The sequence below is a fragment of the Mauremys mutica genome, chromosome 2 (assembly GCF_020497125.1).
Source record: "Mauremys mutica isolate MM-2020 ecotype Southern chromosome 2, ASM2049712v1, whole genome shotgun sequence".
In the NCBI taxonomy this organism is placed as follows: domain Eukaryota; kingdom Metazoa; phylum Chordata; order Testudines; family Geoemydidae; genus Mauremys; species Mauremys mutica.
In genome coordinates, this window is record NC_059073.1 from 175,490,041 (window position 1) to 175,507,054 (window position 17,014).

The 17,014-nt window shown below is 45.2% G+C and overlaps 1 protein-coding gene across 1 annotated transcript in view; it reads left to right on the forward strand.

Moving 5' to 3' along the window:
• The window catches only part of GABBR2 (gamma-aminobutyric acid type B receptor subunit 2), a 940,989-nt gene that overhangs the window by 446,095 nt on the left and 477,880 nt on the right, over positions 1–17,014 (forward strand). Inside the window, exon 7 of the mRNA XM_045004115.1 lies at positions 953–1,189. Within this exon, the coding sequence (XP_044860050.1) occupies positions 953–1,189 (237 nt within the window). The remainder of the gene's footprint in view (positions 1–952; positions 1,190–17,014) is intronic.

A 17,014-nucleotide genomic window follows, 5' to 3' on the forward strand; every position in this document is an offset into this window, starting at 1 on the left:
TACCCACCAGATCAGACATGATAAATCAACCGCTGAGCACTCTCCCATCAACTCTGGTACTCCATCAGAATGAGAAGCGCAAGCGGAGTCGACAGGAGAGTGTCAGCTGTCGACTTACTGTAGTGAAGACACCGCGATAAGTAGATCTAAGAACGTCGACTTCAGATACACTATTCACGTAGCTGAAGTTGCATATCTTGGATCGACCCCGTGTGGTAGTGCAGACAAGCCCATAAAATGTGTTCTGTGTATTTGTTTCTGTATAAAATATAATGCATAAAGTCCCAGCCCATGAATAAATGGGCCTGATTCTCCACTGCTTTCCCTCATGTAGTCATTCACACCTGTGCAGATTGAGTGCAAAATGCTACCATTCTGGAACTCATTGCAACAAGCTATTACTGAGGTCAAGAGCTTAGCAAGATTCTGAAACAAATAATAATAAATAAATAATAAAACCCTAATAAAATAATAAATAATAATAATAAAACCTTAGACACTTTTATGATTTTTAAAAAAAATCACTTACATTAGGAAAAAATGATTAGGTTATAAAACCTCACTTCAGGGCATACCCCAACCTCTGTGACAGAGATCAGGAAGAATCTTCTCCTTTGGTAATTCAATGGATCACTAGCTTGCAACCCAGGATGCTGGCTGCATTGGAACAGAAGACTGATGTATGAAAGTAAAATTACTTAAAATGGGTGCTTCTTACATACACAGCCTGTGCAATACATATTCATCTCCGTTTATGCTCTTTCCTTCCACCTCCCACCATCACTTTTGAAATTAATAAGAATGCATGATCTCATGGGATTTTAACTTTTTTCCTAGTGCTTGCCTTAAAAATCTTTTCTATATCAATGGGACACTTAAAAAATGAAGATTCAGGACCCAAAATCTCTGAAGTCCTGAGCTATGTCATGAAGTTTTATTTCCTTCTCCACAGACACCACAGCAGTATGAAAAGGAGTATAATGACAAACGGGGAGATGGACAGTCCAGTAAATTTCATGGTTTTGCCTACGATGGAATATGGGTGATTGCCAAAACACTGCAGCGGGCAATGAAATATCTCAACACTACAAACAAACACCAAAAAATTGAGGATTTTAACTACACAAACCACAAACTTGGCAAAATATTTCTGGATGCTATGAATGAAACCAACTTCTTTGGTGTAACGGTAAGTCCTAACCTGCTCTTATTCACTATATTTTTAAGTCAATATCTAAAGTATTCACATGACATTTTTTAAACAGTTTAAAAAATAAAGGGAAGTGTGTATGTGCAATTCTTGTGTTTTGGGAGGTTTCTGTCCTCCTTACTTACTGAATGGTACGTGGGCCAGATCTTCTTTGTACCACTTCAGCAGAGCACTGAAGCATGTGCTTAGCTGAATTGGGCTCCTGGTGCACTGTGGCAGCTTTGTGCTGCATTGCTGTCAGATACAGGCTGTAGAGGTAGCACTCGGGCCCCAGGAGAACCACTCCAAAGAAAGATGAATCCTCTGCTGCTGAGAATCTGATCCATGATGCATTATCGATGTTTGATATGTAACTAGGTAAGCATTCAGGTGCTTCTGGTTTTGTGCCAATTTCTTCTTATAGAAAATATGGTGTTGTGTGGTACAGAGTGTGATTCATATATGATAACTTTGTTTCCCTTCCTAGTCAAAGGTGAAATAGGTGTTGATAAAGATCAATGTTTTGATCAATATACACGTTAGTTTGTTAGGATATGCATCATGAGGTATTAAGGGAAATAGCAAAGAACTTAGGCCCAAGTCCTGCAAGCTTCTTCACTTGTGAGTAGTGATACCCTGGCATTGAGTAGTTTGTACCTTATGGACTTAACTGATCTATCAATCATATTGGAAACCTAATGAAAACCAGGGAGCTTGTGAAAAATTGGAGAAAAGTACATGTAGTTTCGGTCTTGGGGGAGGAGGGAGGGATGAAATGGGGAAGCAGCAAGAGAAGTACTCAACTTGAGTTCCATCTCTGCATATGTGTGCAGAGTTACTACCAAAATCTAACTTTCATGTCTTGTCTTGTAAAATAATGAAACAACTACAGTATTAAGAGAAAGATTCCTAAACTTCTAGAGGATAACAAAAGCATTAATCTGTAAAATCAATCCCACACAAACTTGATATATTTATTTTAGAATTACAGAATTAGTGAGTGTAATGGTGAAAATCCTTAGATGATGTTGCCACCTTATGGGTCCTTGATCTTTGGGCTGCCAGACACCAGTATAGTCTTGAGGAACAACTCAGAGTGTCCCCAAGGGTCTGTAAGTTGTACAAGCTGCAATAGACCCTAGGTGGCAATTTTAGCAGCTAGAGATTGACGAAATGCTGGGGTGTTCTTGTAACACTTTATTTTCCCCACTACATTCTTTAAACTGGATAGCTGAGAGATGGGGGTGAGGGGCAGGAGATAGCGGTGTGATGCTAGCTACACCAGTCTTTCACCACTCAGGAATTTCCCCAGGTAGCCGTTTCAACCAGCTTTAAGACTACTTTACATTATTGGAGCAGCACAAAACATCTTTGGTGGGACCAAGGATCTAGCCCAATATAGCTACAGCCAAATTCTGTTCTCAGTTATACCCTTTTAAATCTGTAGTAAGTCTTTTGATTTCAGGGAGTGTAAATCAGATCGGAATATGGACCTTAAGTTTTCAGAAGTCATTTGATAACATGTCTCGCAAACCGTCTGATGTACTTTAAAAGTACAGCTCAGTTTAGAGTTGATACAGAGCTGTACTCTCCAGGGGGATCTCTGGGAGATACTCTGCCTCAGGATGAATGCCTTGCAGAGCTCCACAACATGCCTGAGGAGAGAACCTGCCACTACACTCACCTGGGCAAGCTGCACGCTTGCTGATTAGCGCCTGTAATGCTAAGTGAGTAGATATGGAATGGGGACTTTTAGGACAATGTGGGTTGCTGGTGTGGCATGGAGGTAGCAGTTCCTGCACTTATCTGAACACAGGGACTTCACGTTTCATGTGCTTTCGAGTAGAGCACACAGAAGCTGGGAAGGGTCCTTGGCTGGTCCCTGGTTATCTGTACAACTGCGTAACAACCTGTCACAGCCTGGGCACAAGTTAATTCCGATCATTTTAGATATTAACTCATCACTTGAATTCAAAACAGGTTGAAGTAACGTAAACAAAGGGTAATCATATATGGCAAAAATGATGTTGGGGGAAATATCTAGTTCCCCACATCAACAATCAGTGGCAGGATTGGTTTTATTTAATATCATCATTAAGTATTGTAGCATTATGATAGATTCCATTTTGGAAATATTTATATTACAATAAAACTGTTAAAGGAATATTATTTAGGCTGCAATGTAAAAGAAAAACACTCGTGTTTGGATATGATAGAATTCACAATTGCCCATGCAAATTTAATTCTGACACTTACGCATTTTTGTTCACTGAATGAGGCAGGGGTCTGGTGGAAACAAAAATGTGATAATTTAATCAAAGGTGGTATCATAATACATGTGCTGAAGAGGGCTAAATTAATATTGTACAGAAAACTGTAAATCAGATTTCTTAGCTTTCCAGTGTTTGATTTTGAAATGGTGCTTTTTTAACAAAGGTTTTTGTCTATAATTGCTTACTTTTTAAAAGAAAATACAATTGTCTTTGATATCCAACTGTAACTATCATCAGCAGGGTTTGAACACTGCACCTCTTGTATTGTAACACAAATTACTATCACCAAAGTTGTAGAACAAGGAAGGGTAAGTAATAATAGGAGAAAGCTGCTAATCCAGCAAAGCAATTGACCATGAGGTACAAGTACTGCTTCCAGGGGATATCTGGAGGATTCCTAACTTTCTCTTCTCCCACTTAGCCTAGAGTTGGGGAAGCTGCTGTTTCATGGGTCTCCCTGAAAGGTGTGGGGAACAGGCTCCTGGGGCTATGTGTGGGTTGTGGGGTCATGCTGTCTCACTTTCTGTCCCTCCCCTGCAAAAGTGTTGTGGGAGCGCTGGCTCTGTTCGGTTGCATGAAGGATTTAAAGAGGGTAATGGCTTCATGGATCAGTTTGGGGAAGTGTTGCAAGCATAAGAGTCAGCAAGGAAGAGGGCACAAGGGCACTTGAGGGGACAGGATAAATAGAGAAGGGCAGAGCTAGGGACAGCCCTTAAGGATGAGGACAAGAAGCTTGAATTTAAAGTGGTGAATTCAAGGCATCCAAAGAGGAAGTTGATTTAATCAGTCCAGGAAGGTGATTGTAGTGAGGCGGCCTGGCTCCGACCGCACCTGAGAGGGCCGAGCCAGAACAGCCGCCGCCGCAGTGGGCGGAGCCACTGCTGCCTGTTCCCGCCCCCTGGAAGTCAAGGGGCGGGACAGGAAGTATAAAGGCACGGCCCCAGCGCTCAGTTGCTGCCCGGCGGCCGGAGAGGACAGACGCTCCTGACCGAGCTCCTGCTGGACCGAGCCTTCCCCGAGCCCGGTACCCTGAGGAGGACTGGCCGAGCCTTCCCCGAGCCCGGTACCCTGAGGAGAACTGGCCGAGCCTGCCCCGAGCCCGGTACCCCGAGGAGCTGCTCGAGCGTCCCCCTGACCCGAGTCCTGAGGAGCAGCCCGAGCGAGCCAGCCCTCAGCACGTCGAGGAGCCCATGGTGTGGGACCCAGCGCCGGACACCAGAGATGAGCAGGTACCCATGGAGGGGGAGATGGAAAGTAGCCCGGGGGTAGCTGACCCCAGTCTGGCTACAGCAGACTTTGAGCCGATGTCGGTGTGTTGCGGTCAGGACCCCACCGACACAGCAGCAGACTAACTGCCGCTGTTAGGGCCCCGGGCTGGGACACAGTGGAGTGGGTGGGCCTGTGTCCCCCCTGCCACCCCACTCACGGGTGGCAGTCTCCCCCTCACACCAGCGCTCAGACATAGAAGTCTGGACTTACCTGCTGTTTGCTCAGCTCCTGACTGAGGGTCTGAGCCCCTCGAACTGCTGTTTGTTGCCCCGCCCTGACCAAGGGCTGGGCTTCACTAACTGTTGGTTTTGCTCAGCTCCTGCCTAAGGACCTGAGCCCCTGAACTATTGATGTTGCTCAGCTCCTGCCCAAGGACCTGAGCCCCTGAATTGTTTATTTTGCTCAGCCCCTGCCTGAGGGTCTGAGCCCCTTGAACTACTGTCTGTTGCCCTGACCTGGGGCTGGGCTTCACTAACTGCTTGTTTTGCTCAGCTCCTGCCTGAGGAACTGAGCCCTTGAACTGCTGCTTGTTGCCCCGCCCTGACTAGGGCTAGGGCTTTACTGACTCTGTTTGCTCAGCCCCTGCCTGAGGGTCTGAGCCGTTGGACTATTGGTTGTTGCCCGCCCTGACCTAGGGCTTGGACCTTCGGAGACTGAACTACTAATTTAGGCTGTGTAGTGAGGCGGCCTGGCTCCCGGCCGCACCTGAGAGGGCCGAGCCCCCACACCGGACCCTTACAGTGATCATAGCAGTTGTATTTTTAATTGACAATGTGGGTCAGGGAGGCCAGAGAAGAGAATATTGCAGGAGCCTAGACAAGAAATGATGAGAGCCTTGGTGGGAATTTTAGTTGATAGAAAAGGCCAGACCTCAGAGTTGTTACAATGGAAAAAAGCAGCAAGATGTGGACGTGGCTTAGATGTGTGACACTTAGATGTTGTTGACTCTTGTGATTTTATCTTAAGTCTCACAATATTTGGTGTTTCACTTAAAGCCCCAGCTTCTGTTGTCAGGTGATTACATGAGATTCACATAAGAACAGCCGTACTGGGTCAGACCAATGGTCCATCTAGCCCAGTATCCTGTCCTCTGACAGTGGCCAATGACAGATGCTTCAGAGGGAAAGAACAAAACAGGGCAATTATCTAGTGATCCATACCCTGTTGTCCAGTCCCAGCATCTGGCTGTCAGAGGCTCAGGGACACCCAGAACATGGGGTTGCCTCTCTGACCAGCTTGGCCAATAGCCACTGATGGATCTATCCTCCATAAACTTATCCAATCCTTTTTTGAACCCAGTTATAATTTTGAATGATCTCAATTTTTCTTTAAAATGTAGGTAAGTTTCTAGCACTCATGGAGAAAAACTTGTAAACATGATCGCTAAAAAGTTCAAAAGCCAGAAAATGAATACAAAGAACCCAACATTTATTATATGTTAAAATCTCATGATTTAAAGTCAATCTCATGATATTTTGGAGGCCAGACATAAATTTTGAATGCTTGGGGTTGACAATACTGAGTCCAGAAGTGAAGTGAGAGTCAAAGGCAACAGCTAGGTGTTGAGGTGCAATCGTGATGGTGATGATGAGATATCCAGGAAGATATGTCAGAGAGACAGATCAACATGTGGGATGCACAGAGAGGTCTCAAGTCTATGAACCTATGACAAAAATATAAAAGTTCTAGTAATTGAGCATTTTCTCAATACCTCAGGAGCAGATCAGGGCCCATCCTGTCACTGGCACAAGGGAGTAGACTTCAATTCTGCATGACTAATGCTCAGTACCACCCCCTTTGAGTGGGTGGAGCTCTATCCCCCCCCCAAAACACCTGGTGGCATAGCTACACTGGCATGTCAGGGGTCCTGCAATGTAGCCCTGTTGCACCTGGTCACCCTGCACCTCCCCACAGCAGCAGGGTGACCAGGAATGAGACTGTGGTTCCCTGAGTTGCATTTTCCCTCCGGGGATGCTCCTGGGGCAGTGACCCCTTACTAAGGGTTAGATCACAAAGTGAATATCAGGCCCTTTGTTTTTCCTTTCTCTCTTTTCCATGTCCACCTCTTGTTTAATCTTGACAGCACATCATGGTAAAACTGATAGATTTTATTACCACAGTCTTGGTTGTGAAGGGAAAGTATTTAATCTGAGATGAAGAAGCATGACATTTTAATTTTTAAACTATTCGCAGAGGAGACATGAAAAGTGAAAACTCATCTATGAACTATGTTTCTTTGAGAGGGGAAAGGGACAATATTTCATCATCAGCCAGGTTGAGCATTTATGTGATTTTATATTAATTATGTCTTATCCACCTATGATTAATATTGTTGCTTTATAATTTTTTTGTAGTATGCTAAATTATTGTTCAATGTAAATATAATAATAGGAGATATACCAATCTCCTAGAACTGGAAGGGACATTGAGTCCAGCCCCCTGCCTTCACTAGCAGGACCAATTTTTGCCCCAGATTCCTAAGTGGCCCCCTCAAGGATTGAACTCATAATGCTGGGTTTAGCAGGCCAATGCTCAAACCACTGAGCTATCCCTCCCCCCCTCCAGCTGCTATGATAGTTCAGGCAGGACATTAAAGGGTGCGGGGGGGAGAGGAGCCCAGCCCCCGCTGCTATGATAGTCCAGGCAGTACAGAATCTTTTCTTTACACATGAAAGGGGCGGGGGGCTGATGGAGCTCAGCCCCCAGTTGCTATGATGAGGACGGTTACCAGCCGTTCTGTACCATCTGCTGGGAATGACCAGGAGTCATTCCTATTTCTACCCAGGCGCCCCCGGCCGACCTCACCGAGGCCAGCCAGGAGCACTCACAGGATGATGACGAGGACAGCTATCAGTCCTTTTGCACTGTACCGTCTGCCACCGGGGAGGGGAGGGGAGAGGATGCTGCAGTTTAGCGCTGCAGCACCCCGTCTACCAGAAGCATGCAGTAGACATAGGGTGACATTGAAAAAAGGCGAGAAACGATTTTTTTCCCTTTTCTTTCGGGGGGGGGGGGAGTGTGTAAATTGACGACATACATCCTGAAACACCCGGGAAAATGTTTTTGACCCTTCAGGCATTTGGAGCCCAGTCAAGAATGCAAATGCTTTCCGGAGACTGCGGGGACTGTGGGATAGCTGGAGTCCTCAGTACCTCCTCCCTCCCTGCCACCGGGGAGGGGAGGGGAGAGGATGCTGCAGTTTAGCGCTGCAGCACCCCGTCTACCAGAAGCATGCAGTAGACATAGGGTGACATTGAAAAAAGGCGAGAAACGATTTTTTTCCCTTTTCTTTCGGGGGGGGGGGGGGGGGGGTGTGTAAATTGACGACATACATCCTGAAACACCCGGGAAAATGTTTTTGACCCTTCAGGCATTTGGAGCCCAGTCAAGAATGCAAATGCTTTCCGGAGACTGCGGGGACTGTGGGATAGCTGGAATCCTCAGTACCTCCTCCCTCCCTCCATGAGCGTCCATTTGATTCTTTGGCTTTCTGTTACGCTTCTCACGCAGCACTGTGCTGAGTCCCTGCTGTGGCCTCTGTCTATCATAGCCTGGAGATTTTTTCAAATGCTTTGTCATTTCATCTTCTGTAACAGAGCTCTGATAGAACAGATTTGTCTCCCCGTACAGCGATCAGATCAGTATCTCCCGTACGGTCCATGCTGGAGCTCTTTTTGGATTTGGGACTGCATCGCCACCCATGCTGATCAGAGCTCCATGCTCGGCAAACAGGAAATGAAATTCAAAACTTCGCGGGGCTTTTCCTGTCTACCTGGCCAGTGCATCCGAGTTCAGATTGCTTTCCAGAGCGGTCACAGTGGTGCACTGTGGGATACCGCCTGGAGGCCAATACTGTCGATTTGCAGGCACACTAACCCTAATCCGACATGGCAATACCGATTTCAGAGTTAGAGTATGTCTAGGGGCTTCTCTAAGCTGAGCCAGCTGGTAATGGCCCCCAAGGCACCATTCACCTGCTGAGCAAAGCCACAGCATAGCATACTTTGGCCACTTCTCCTCCTCTCTATCATTTCTAAAGCTGATTGAAAAACTTTTGACAGCCCCCAGTCCCCCCTTGAAAAATTGCTGTTTCATCATAAAGGTTTCTCGTGTGTGTGTGTGTGTGTGTGTGTGAGAGAGAGAGAGAGACATCCCTGCTGACCCCAGAATAGCCAATACCCAGTGGTTAGGGCACTCACCTGGGATGTGGGTGACCCTACTGAGTGCCCTAACCACCAAGCTATAGAGTCTCTCTTTCTCTCTCTCTCTCTCTCTCTCTCTCTGTCTAGCCCAATGAATATTTGATTATTTATACATAGCAGAACAGCTCCAGCAGGAGATTGAGGGAATCCCACCTCTAGCAGCTATTTCACTTTGTATAAATAAATATTCTGAGAGACAAAGAGGCTAACTCTTTAGCCTGGTGGTGAGAGCACTAGTCTAACCCTGGAGATGGGACACCCAGGTTCAGGTTCCTGCTCCATATGATTCGGAGAACAGATGTAAACCTGGGTCTTCCATTTCCCAACTTCATGCCCTTACCTCTGTGCTATTCTTCTCTTAGAGGTTCTTGTGAACATTTTTTTGAAATGTCTCGATTTTTTCCGATGCAAAATGAAAACAAATTCTGAAATCTCAAACTTTTTCACTAAACAGAATTGTTGTTTTCCAGCCAGCTCTGATCCAGAGTTGGCCTGCACTTTGGAGGAGGCTGGCTGGGGGGACCTAGCAATGGCAGTTCTGTGCCCGCTGAGATGTGTCTTTTGTTCTTTACACAACAATCAGAATATGAAAGAACTACATGGGCATAGTAGGGTCCAAAAAAATCTGTGTTTTCTAACTAATATACAAAATGTGAGGCCTAGTTAGGTATATATACTGCTGCTCTGGAAACACAGGACAGTGAGCACCATCAGAGGGCTCACAAAGTATTAAAAGGGATGCTACCCAATTCATATACATACACATGTGTCCCATGCAAAGGCAGTGAAGTGAGGCAGAGAGTCTGACTTTCATTTTTGACTAACTTTCTATTACTGAAGTTAATCTTCTTATGAAGCACCAGGTATGACAAGAATGCCATACTACGTGGAACAAAGGATTTCATTTGGTATTTGAAAAGCCTGTGTTCCTTCTGCAAATGTAAAGTAGTAATATGTGGACATAATTGTCTGAATGTCTTCTAGTAAATGTTGTAATTATAAACCTTTGCATCTCTAACTTGCACTGGGGCTGGGCGGCTTTGGAGTAATTGGCTCTCTACAGTCCAACTCTCCCACTCTATCTGAGCTGAGTGGAAAATTGACACCTGAGAGTTTACATCTTTTCTATGTAAGGAGACTAGTCTGTTCTATTCAGGCTCTTATCTAGTGTTGATCTCCATAGTATCTGAATTTCCTCCAGTAGCACATTAAGCAACATGACGAACTGTAGGGAGCCAGGGTGGCTTCCCTCCGAGCCTGAGGGTAAAGAGCCACTCTCTCAACCTGAGTGGGCGGGGCCAGGCCAAGCTTGCTCCACCCCCCGGAAGGGGAGGGGTGGAACAGGAAGTACAAAGGGCGGGGCCCTTAGCTCAGTCAGGGCAGCACCAGGGAGGGAGGCAGATGCAGACTGCATGCTGCTCCCTTCGGACCTTGCTGCCACCCCAGGGGAGGCCCTGGACCAAGGGAAACCTGAGCTAGAGGAAGGACTGGGCCTACCAGGACTGCCTGCCGCCGAGTACCCCGAGGAACTGGAAGAGCCTGCGCCGGGGGGAGAGCTTGAGCTGCCAGCAGCAGTCTACCCGGACGAACTGGAGGGACCAGGGGGACGCGTAATCGGGTAGGAAGTAGCCCAGGGACTGAACGACACGGCGGTGAGTCTATGTTGCAGAAAGAACCCCGCTAACCCAGTGGCGGGACCCTCGTCTCGCCCCCGCCAGGGCCCTGGGCTGGAACGCAGTGGTGTAGGGTGGGCCTGCGTTCCCCTACCCGGTGTGTGTTTACATAGCTAAAAATAAAAATGATTGAAGAAGTGCATACTATACTTGGAACAGAAGGTGGTGGGGTCTGTGGTGGTTTTTCATGTTCATTTCATAATCTTTGCCTGGCCCCTGCAAAAACTTTGTTACCTCCACAGACAAGCCTTTCCCTTGCAGTGGACAGTTCCATTTTGCCAGAACAGAGCTGTCAGATGCAGTTCTCATCTTTCACCTTCAGGTGTTCTGGAGCAAGACCATTGAGTGTCTTGTAGATAAGGACCAAGACCTCAACTCTGACACATTATTCTATGGGGAGCCATTATGTTTGTATGTAAATTAGAGATATACTTTATTCTCTTGAAAGTGCTTTAGCACTGTTTTCCTGTATTTCCCAAGTAGATATTTCTCTTCCAATTTCTTTGACATTGTAATGATCCTGTTGTCACAGGATAGCTGGCCCCTGTAAATGAAGCCAATCCAGGTCCCCTGTGCCAGAACAGGTGCTCCCATGTGGCCAATTAAGAGGGGAGGACAGCACCTGGGAGCTGTAAAGGACCAGGGAGAGTCTCAGTAGGAGAGAGAGAGACTGACCAAGTTATTGGGAACTATGAAGGAGTGGGGAGAATCTCTGGGGAGACACTCAGTGAGATACAGAAAGAGCCAGTAAGTAGATCAGTGGAGACGAGAGTGACAGGGAGTCTGAGTGAGTCAGAGCAGACTGGTTCAGTCAGGAAGGATGGGTAAATTAGAGGTGATAGAGACCAGGGGACTGAGGGAGTCCCAGAAAGAAGCAGAACCAGTGGTTCCTGGGAGAAGGCAGGAGAGCAGCAAGAGAGATTTGCTGGCTGGTGTCAACAGGACAGCAGCCGGAGCCAGAGGGCTGAAGGCAGGAGCAGCAGCAGCAGCAGGGAGAGCTGTCTGCTGGCTCTAAACCAGGCAGCCAGAGCCAAGGGCTGGAGTGGTCTTACCAGCTGATATCTTCAGGGCCACACACCTGGATCCAGAGAAAACATGAGAGGGCTGGGGAAGTGAGGGATGCTCCCTTGGCAGGGATGCTCCCAGCAGAGAGGCTGTGAAGTTTCTTGCTGGGATGAGTGGTGTTATACTTCAGCTGGAAGGGTTGGGGTAGCAGTCCTCATACAAGGAGAGCATAGGACTGACAGAGTCCAGATGCAGTTGAAAGCACCTGTGTGTGATAAATGGAGCATTAAGAAACAGGATGTCTTGAGTTTTAATGACAGCTTGCGCTGGGGTAAGCAGTGGACTAAATGTGTCTGACTTTTATTATGGACTATTTTGAACTATGTTCTGGAAATGCATCCTGTTGATGGAGTGGAGGATAAACTTGCATGGAGTTATGGGGATTCCGAAAGGGGAAACGGAGGCAGGAGTGATTGTTTTGCTGCGGCCTGCCAGCTGAGGGCAGCAGGTGAGATTGCCCTGTGACATCTGAATTAATAGGTTTCTAGATTTTAATGCCAGAAGGGATCATTATGATAATCTAATCTGACATCCTGTATAACATAGGCCACAGAACTTCCCCAAAATAATTCCTAGACCATATCTTTTAGAAAAACATCCATTCTTTATTTAAAAATTGGCAGAGATGGAGAATCTACCACAACCCTTGGTAAATTATTCCAATTATAAACTATTCTTTCTATTAAAATTTTACACTTGTCCCAAGCTGGAATGTATCTAGCTTAAACTTCTAGCCATTGGACTGTGTTATACTTTTCAATGATAGATTGATGAGTCCATTGTTAATTATTTGTTCCCCATGTAGGTGCCTACAGATTGTAATCAAGTCACCCCTTAACCTTCTCGTTGTCAAGATAAATAGATTGAGCTCCTTGAGTTAATCACTGTAAGGCAAATTTCTAATCCTTTGGTCATTCTCATGGCTCTTCTATGAATCCTCTCCAATTTATCAACATCCTTCTTGAACTGTGGGCCACAGAACTGGACAGATTATTTCAGCAGAGGTCCCACCAATGCCAAATAGAGGTAAAATAACCTCTCCTTCTCAAAATTTCCCTGTTTATGCATCCAAGGATCGTATTAGCTCTTTTTGCCACAGTGTCATGCTGTCAGCTCATGTTCAGCTGATTATCCACCATGACTAAATCTTTTTCAGAGACACTGTTTCCCAGGATAGAGCCCCCGTCCTCTAAGTATGGCCTACCTTCTTTCTTCCTAGATGTATACATTTACATTTAGCCTTACTAAAGCTTGTATTGTTTGCTTGAGCCCAGTTTACCAAGCAACCCAGCTCTCTCAGAATCCATGACCAGTCTTCTTCATTATTTACCACTCCCCAATTTTTGCGTCATCTGAAAATTTTATAAGTGATAATTTTGTTTTCTTCCAGGTCAGTAATAAAAAATGTTAAATAGCGTAGGGCCAAGACCCACTCCCTGCAGGGCCCCACTGGAAGCAGACCTACTCAATGATGATTCCTTGTTTACAGTTACATTTTGAGACCTATCAGTTAACCAGTTAATCCGTTTTTAATCTGTTTAATGTGTGCCATGTTAATTTGATATCATCTGAGGTTTTTAAGCAAAATGTCTTATAATATCGCATCAGATGCCTTACAGAAGTACAAGTACATTACGTCAACCAAACTTGTAATCTCATTTTTAAAAAAAGATATCAAATTAGTTTGACAGGATCTATTTTCCACAAACTCATGTTTATTTGCATTACATTACCCTCCTTTAGTTCTTGATTAATCAAGTCCCGTATCAGCCATTCCATTATCTTGCTTGAGGTAGATGTCAGGCTGATAGGCCTGTAATTACCTCAGTTATCCTGTCTACTCTTTAAAAAAAAAATGGCACAATATTAGTTTTCTTCTGGAGCTTCTCCAGTGCTCTAAGACTTGTTGAAAATCCACATGAACAGTCCAGTGATCTCCTTAGCCAGGCCTTTTAAAATGCTTGGATGCAAGCTAATTGGATCTTAAAAATTTCCACCTTTAGTGAGGTCAGCTTAACATTTTCCAGAGATACTATTAGCATGGAAATAATGTTGTAACCATATGATGAGACTATATCATCTATCAGAGGGATAGCCGTGTTAGTCTGGATCTGTAAAAGCAGCAAAGAATCCTGTGGCACCTTATAGACTAACAGACGTTTTGCAGCATGAGCTTTCTTGGGTGAATACCCACTTCTTCAGATGCTATATCATCTGTTTTTCCCCCCCCAAATACAGATCAGAAATATTTATTGAACACTTTTGCCTTTTATATATTATTGATAATTCTACCTTTTCCATCTTATAATGGACTAATACCAGTGTCTGGATTCTTTTTTTCCCTAATATATTTTTTTTAAAAAAATGCTTTATTGTCCTTAACTCTGCTTGCCATAGAATTCTCCTGGTGTCCTTTGGCTTCCCAGATCAATTTTCTATAATTCATTACTATCAACTATCCCTTTCTTCCATTAGTTATATATTTTATTTTATTTTTTTACAGTTGCCTTCACTTCCCTCTGAACCAAGACAGTTTTTTAACCACTACAGCCTTCTTCCTCAATTGTGGGACTGGGACTTTTGGGGCTTCTACTAAGGTGTTCTTACATGATTCCAAATTATCATTCACACTTTTCTCATTAAATTCTTCCTTCCAGCTGATTTGGCTCATAATTGTTTTCAGCTTTGTGAAATTGGCCCTATTACAGTATCAAGTCTATATATTACTGGTCTGGATTTATTCTGTTTGCACATTATAAATGTGTTCAAGTCATGATCACTTGTACCTAAGCTACCATCTATTTTTAATTCTGTGATCAGTTCCTCTTTATCTGTTGGGACAAGGTCTAATATAGAATTCCCTTGTGCTGGCTGCAACTATTTTTGAGTTAAGAAATTGTCATCTATGATGTTTAGAAATTTCAAGAATGTTTTAGTAGTGGCAGCATGAGACCTCTAGGATGTGTCACCCACGATCACCAGCTTTTTTCCTATGCATTGTAGATAGAAGTGTAAGGAAGCATTCATCCTGTTCCCTAGTGATGTTTGGTAGTCTGTGGCAGACACCAATTACTACCCCATTTTGAGCTGTATATGTTAGAACCCATAAACATTTAGGACAGGGGTCGGCAACCTTTCAGATGTGGGGTGCCGAGTCTTCATTTATTCACTCTAATTTAAGGTTTCGTGTGCCGGTAATACATTTTTTAACGTTTTTAGAAGGTCTCTTTCTATAAGTCTATAATATATAACTAAATTATTGTTGTATTTAAAGTAAATAAGGTTTTTAAAATGTTTAAGAACTTTCATTTAAAATTAAATTAAAATTCAGAGCCCTCCGGACCAGTGGCCAGGACCTGGGCAGTGTGAGTGCCACTGAAAATCAGATCGCGTGCCGCCTTCGGCACCCATGCCATAGGTTGCCTACCCCTGATTTAGGATCATTGGCTTCTTAGTATTCAGTGACTCAGAAACAGGTAATGCAGAGAGAATTTAAGACTGTCTTCACTAATGTGGCAGTAGATATGCAATAAACAGATGGATAAATTTTGTGATGAGATAGCTTTTCAACCCTTTGCAGAAAAAAAAGATCAGTTCTCAACTAAATAAGGTTTCCTATTACCTGAAATAACATCATGCAATTGAGTCAATAGCAGGTGGGGATCTGTATGGAAATATATATATATATATATTTGATCCTTATTATTAGGAGCAATTTTGGGGGCCCTAATGATAATGTAATTGAGAACAAAATACAAGGCAATGGAAACTGCATGATGGTTAAGAACATGCCACCAACAGCATTTCTTTTGCATATCTATGGAAATTGTACTGGATGAATTCTATTTGAGCAAGATTATTTATTTCCAAGGGAATTGCAATAAAAGTGCTAACTGTACTCTCGCACATGCTGAAAATAGCATATAATTGTTCCAAAATATAACACTAGAAACCTGATAATTAAGAAACAATTATAGCTGCTTTATAGAAGGCTTTCTCAATGGGCTGAGTCATATTTTATGTGCATTAAATGAACAGCCTTCTACTGAATGAGAGGTTGCATCCATGTTTTTCTTTAAAGTACAGTTATGCCCTCTAGAAGCGGTACATTATATTTATGAAGCAATGCTCAACCAGGGACATGTTTGTGCTGCACATTGCAGCCTATAGATGCAGTTGGCAAGTGAAGGAGCAGTGCTGGAGCAGGACCCTACTTCAGGGCATATAGCAGGTGGTTCCTTTTAAACCACCGCATAATTTTCCTCTCGGGGAAACAGCTTCCGGCTGATGTAGAGGACCGGGTGCTCTTCCCTGTCCACCTCTTGGGAGAGGACAGCCCCGAGCCCCACCTCCGAGGCGTCCGTCTGCAGGATGAATGGCTGGTCAAAATCGGGGCTATACAGGACTGGCTTACAGCAGAGACTTACTTTAAGTGCTTGAAAGGCCTTGTCACACTCGGGAGTCCCCTTCACTTGTCGCGGGCTGTCCTTGGTTAGGAGCCCCATCAAGGGAGCGGCGATCGCTGCGAACTGGGGAATGAACCGTCGATAATACCCCGCCAGCCCCAAGAACTGACGTACTTGGCGTTTCGTGGCTGGCGGAGGACAAGCTGCAACGGCCTGAGCCTTGTCCACAAGGGGTTTAACCTGTCCATTTCCAATGGTGTACCCCAGGTAGGTGGTTTCTTGCCAGCCGATGCAGCACTTCTTAGGGTTGGCCGTTAACCTGGCCGCCCGCAGGGACCTCAGGACGGCGACGACCCGTTCTAGGTGGCTCTCCCAGTGGCGGCTATAGATGACCACGTCGTCCAGATAGGCCGCAGTGTAGTCCTGATGTGACCGGAGGAGGCGGTCCATCAGGCGCTGGAATGTAGCTGGGGCCCCATGGAGGCCGAAGGGCATCCGGGTAAAGTGACAGAGGCCCGTAGGGGTGGCAAAGGCCGTCTTCTCCCTGGAAGCTGGATTGAGGGGGATCTGCCAGTACCCCTTACTTAAATCCAGGGTAGTGATATAATGGGCCTCTCCTAGCCGGGCCAAGAGCTTGTCTATCCGGGACATGGGGTATGCATCGAATTTGGAGAGGGCATTGACGCGCCTGAAGTCGATGCAGAACTGTTGGGAGCCATCAGGCTTCGGGACCAGCACCACAGGGCTACGCCACTCGCTCTGCGAGGGTTCAATCACCCCCAAGTCTAACATATTTCGTACCTCCTCGTCAATGATACGTCTCCTATGATAGGGCAGGGGCCGGGTCGCGCCCCGGACCACCACCCCAGGCTCCGTCTGAATCATATGATGTTCCAGGGTAGTGTATTTTGGGCTGTGAAAGTGCGGGAGAATGCTT